At 39.9% G+C, this 4,188-nt stretch overlaps 1 protein-coding gene across 1 annotated transcript; it reads right to left on the reverse strand.

Annotated features, from left to right (window-relative positions):
- Positions 1 to 1,264: 1,264 nt before the first annotated feature.
- Positions 1,265 to 2,876, reverse strand: LOC146889113 (putative protein FAM47D). The gene has a single exon (XM_085684612.1). It carries the CDS (start codon positions 2,852 to 2,854, stop codon positions 1,577 to 1,579), a length of 1,278 nt encoding a protein of 425 aa, XP_085540738.1. The 5' UTR covers positions 2,855 to 2,876; the 3' UTR covers positions 1,265 to 1,576.
- Positions 2,877 to 4,188: the final 1,312 nt, after the last annotated feature.

Here is a 4,188-nt window from a genome sequence, read left to right on the forward strand (position 1 = left end):
GAAATTACTCCTGTGAACCAACAGCCTACATTTTCCTGCCTCTTGCCTATTTCTAAGGGTGGGATCACTCCCCCTGTTTTTGGGATTCCTCTTCCCAATTACCAAAACCTTGGACTTAAAATTTTCAGATGTACAACTAAGATTTTTTTTCTAAATTCCTTAACTTTACCTCTATCCTTAGTCTATTTGTCTCAACAGATTTCAAATCAACTACAGACTGATAGACTTAGACAGATAGAGTACTACTTAGACAGATATACAAAGTGCCAGCTCCTCTTTTCCTGGAATCTATATCCTAGTACATGCAACCTCACAGACTTTCCCAGCCTCAGCCGGTCTCACAGAAGCTGAACTTCTACTGATGCAGGCTGTTCTTCCCCTCCTTGACCAGCAACCAAGCTTCCTAGGGTCTCATAACAACTATGGCCCAACGTCAGCAGGAAGCAGTCAGAGAAAAATGACACCAATTTACCCAACACTCAGCCAAACAAAAATAAAACCAAAAAACTGGAATAAAGGGACACTAACCCACTCAAGCATGTGGCTTTGGTAGGTCTTTCCCTTCTCCCCCAGTCCCTCAGTCTTGTTAATAAACTGTAGATTTCATTTCTACATCTAGCCACCAGAGTCTATTCCTGTATTTGGCCACTTCCTGATCCTGAGGCTGACTATCAAGGTCCATCTGTGAAAGTATTAAAATCCAGCAGTCAGAAGCCCCCTTTTAGCTCAACTAATTAACATGCCCACTTAATAAACACCTCATCCTAACACAGGATTTCCCTGTTTACCTTTGTAAACTTCCATGTTCTTATGTGCCATATCTATCTTCCCTTCTATCCAGAGACAGTTCTTTGCCCCTCTAGAACAAATATCCCTCTCCTCTTTCTCTTGTCTCCTTCCCCATTGCCCTTGTCCTGTCTCCTTTTCTACTGTACATAGTCCATTCTAACACAGACCCTGCCCTTTTTTGCTGTTAAGATGACACCAGCCAGATCATTTGTTGCTGTTTTTCCTGCCTGAATCAGAAAGCATCCACTTCAACTTTTCTTCCCCACTTAATAAAGAATCTGTGAAAGCAGGTGTTTGGGTGTGGCTTGTGCCTAATCCAAGGTACAAGAGAAAGCCCCCACTCTGGAGGGTCTCCTTCAATAATTATTTCTTTAACATTTTCATTTAGCTATGGAAGTTTTCTCTTATTTTATATAAACAATTCCAATCTTTTAAGACTTATATTGTGCTATAATTGATGTCACCGAATCTAAAGTGTAATTCTGCTTTCCTTTTATTAGTGTCTTTATGTATTATAAGAAACTGGTGTAAGAATCCCATATTCTCAATAACAAATAAATTTGAGAACTATATGAAAGTTGATCTTGTAGTTGTTAAAATGTTGGTTCCAGCATAGCAGAAATTAATTTTAGTTCATTGAGAAATGTTTGTAAATATTAAGTCTAACATTTATATTGTCCTAAAAAGATGTTCACATATGATGGTATCTTCATCTTCATCATATATATTCTGTTCAATATTTGAAATGAGAACAGAATAAAGTCAAGTGAGTAAAATGGAAAACCACCTAGTCATTTTCATCATCATAATCTTCATCCTTTTTCTGCATGATCAATTCATGTGCTTTTAGTACTCTTGGTATTGGAGTGTTGACAGTGTCATAATCCCATCCTTTCCTCATAAACAACTTCTCAAGGATGCTTGGCATATTGTAGCCTTTACTTATGATGAAATCCTTAAAGGCAATAGTTCCATAAAGGTCTTCAATAATGTCTGGCTTACCAGGCCTTCCACCTTGAAGTTCAAGTAACTCTTCAGGATCCATCAAAGGCTCATCATTTACTAGTTTTTTCCACAGATCAGGCTTCAGGTACCATGCTCCATATCTAATCTTATCCCTGGTGGACTTGTAAGGATCTTGAGGTTTTCTGAGTTTCCTTTCAAAATTTGCCTCCTGTATGGAGAATCTGATCTCTTTCACTCTGCTTAGCCTCCTGCAGAACCTGAGCTCAGAAGGAAGCAGGCTAATTTTCTTGATGGCGGAGTCTTCATAGCTCGGTTTGCACTCATAGCCAATGTCAAATTGCTTCATCATGAAATCTTCATCAATGCCCAAGTCTCCAAATGTTTCGACCCATTCACAAAATTCATAGACTCCTTTGGGTATGTACCTGTAATAAAGAGACTCACCAGAGTCCTGTTTTTTGGGCTTGTTTTCATGACGCACACCATGTTTACGTGACCCAGGAAACTTTGGAGGATCCAAGTCAATTTTTTGGGAAGGGCATTTCCCAGCAGCAGTAAGCAAATTCATCCATTTACTGCGACCCTTACAATAATCCCACTTCTCCTCTAACTTCCTGTCAGGGTCAAGAGATTCCAGCACATTTAATAAGAGATCTTCAGAAATTCCTTCCTCCAGGGGCCAGAAAGCCAAGGGATGCTGGCTCAGGTTTTCTTCGGTTCTCTCTACAAAGAACTTGCGTGCTTGCTGGGCCAGTGACAGCGATGAAAACAGGCTTAAGTCCTGGCACGGTTTTTTCCGACTCTTCCTGGAGCTGCGGCTGACTCTATGAGAAATTGTGGGGAGAAAGCCCTCTTTGGACCCACGAAGGATCATACCTTCATAAGGTGGACAGCCCTTCCTGAAATCGTCCATCCCTTCCTTCACAAACACCCAGCGCCGGCCATCCAGAGAGGTAGGGAACTTCAGGTGTTCCTGTTTGTGCTTTGCTAAACACTTGGAAGGTAACCTGTCCTTGAACCAGGGCTTGGCGGTCATGCCCAGAGGCATTGGCTGAAGTACTTGCCGGGGACGATTCCAAGGCAGCCATTGCTCGCCCATGCTGCCTCTGGATCAGAGGCAACCGTCCCAGCCTCAATGGCTATTTCCCCGATGGCTACTCAGGTTGCTAAGAGACAAGGACCTCGTGGCTGAAATTCTACTAGAATGGGCAAAACCAAGTACACCCCTTCCAAATCCTTCACCCCTTCCTCCACAATGACTCCTTCCATTCTGTTGTTCAAGAACTAAATACACTTCCTGGCTCCCCAAGAATTGGGTAGATTTTCCAACTGTTTACTTCTTTTTTGGATTATTTCAGAGAATACTTCAGAGAATATTGTATTCACTTCTTTATGTATACACATACTTTGATTTTAACAACAGTGGCTTTTCTGAGCTATCAAAAGATATTTCTCCATTTGAGTATGTATTCTTCTTTTTTGTCTTGGTATTATTTTGTCGTTTTTAGTGTATGACTGTCACAATTTGTTCACCCTTTGAATTTTTTTCCGGAAATTTCATGTTTTGATACTGTCATGAGTGGAACTGAGAATAAAATTTGAGAAAATTTATTAAGAATAAATTTTGAGAAAGCATTACTCTACTACTTGTTTACTGATGATGAATTTGTCTTGCTAAAGAGTAAAACAATGATTCATTACATAAACCAGCCTGTCTCATATTCCATCCCCCTGTTTTCTTTTATACTGATTTGTGTTTGTTTTGTGTGAGCTTTTGTTGTGGTGGCTGCTTCTTTGGAGACTGAGTTTTGCATGTAGTTTGTGCTAGTGGACATGTGTGAAAATTTAAAAGAAAATTATGGCCTTCTTGGTGTGTAGGCATAACTTTGTTGAAAAAGTGTGTCACTGTGGGGGTAGGATTTGAGATTTCTTTTACTCAAGTTTTCCTCAGTGTTACACAGAGTCCACTTCTATTGCTTCTGATCACAATGTAGCCTGTATCATGTCTGTCTGCACACTGTCATACTCCCTGACATAATGAAAATGTACAGAACCACTGAAACTTTAAGCACAAAGTCCACTTCTATTGCTTCTGATCACAATGTAGCCTGTACCATGTCTGTCTGCACACTGTCATACTCCCTGACATAATGAAAATGTACAGAACCACTGAAACTTTAAGCAAGCACTGTTTCCTTATGAGAGTTGCTATGGTCACGGTGTCTCTTCATAGCAATAGAATCTCTAACTAGGACAGCCTGAAACTTACTCTGTAGAAAAGGTCATCATCAGATTTTTCATCAAGAAGGCTGAGATTACTGGGATTACAGGTGGACTTGACTTGGTTTTAGACATATATTTTCTCTTTATATAAAATTATTCAATTTTGTTTTTTTTCTTTTTTGGACAAAAAAGAAATGAAAAAACAGGCTT

The sequence above is a fragment of the Myodes glareolus genome, chromosome X (assembly GCF_982192425.1).
Source record: "Myodes glareolus chromosome X, mMyoGla1.1, whole genome shotgun sequence".
Lineage (NCBI taxonomy): Eukaryota > Metazoa > Chordata > Mammalia > Rodentia > Cricetidae > Myodes > Myodes glareolus.

What these genes read in the sequence shown, in the direction of transcription:
- LOC146889113 (XM_085684612.1), bottom strand. Translation starts at nt 2,854, where the DNA reads ATGGGCGAGCAATGGCTGCCTTGGAATCGTCCCCGGCAAGTACTTCAG.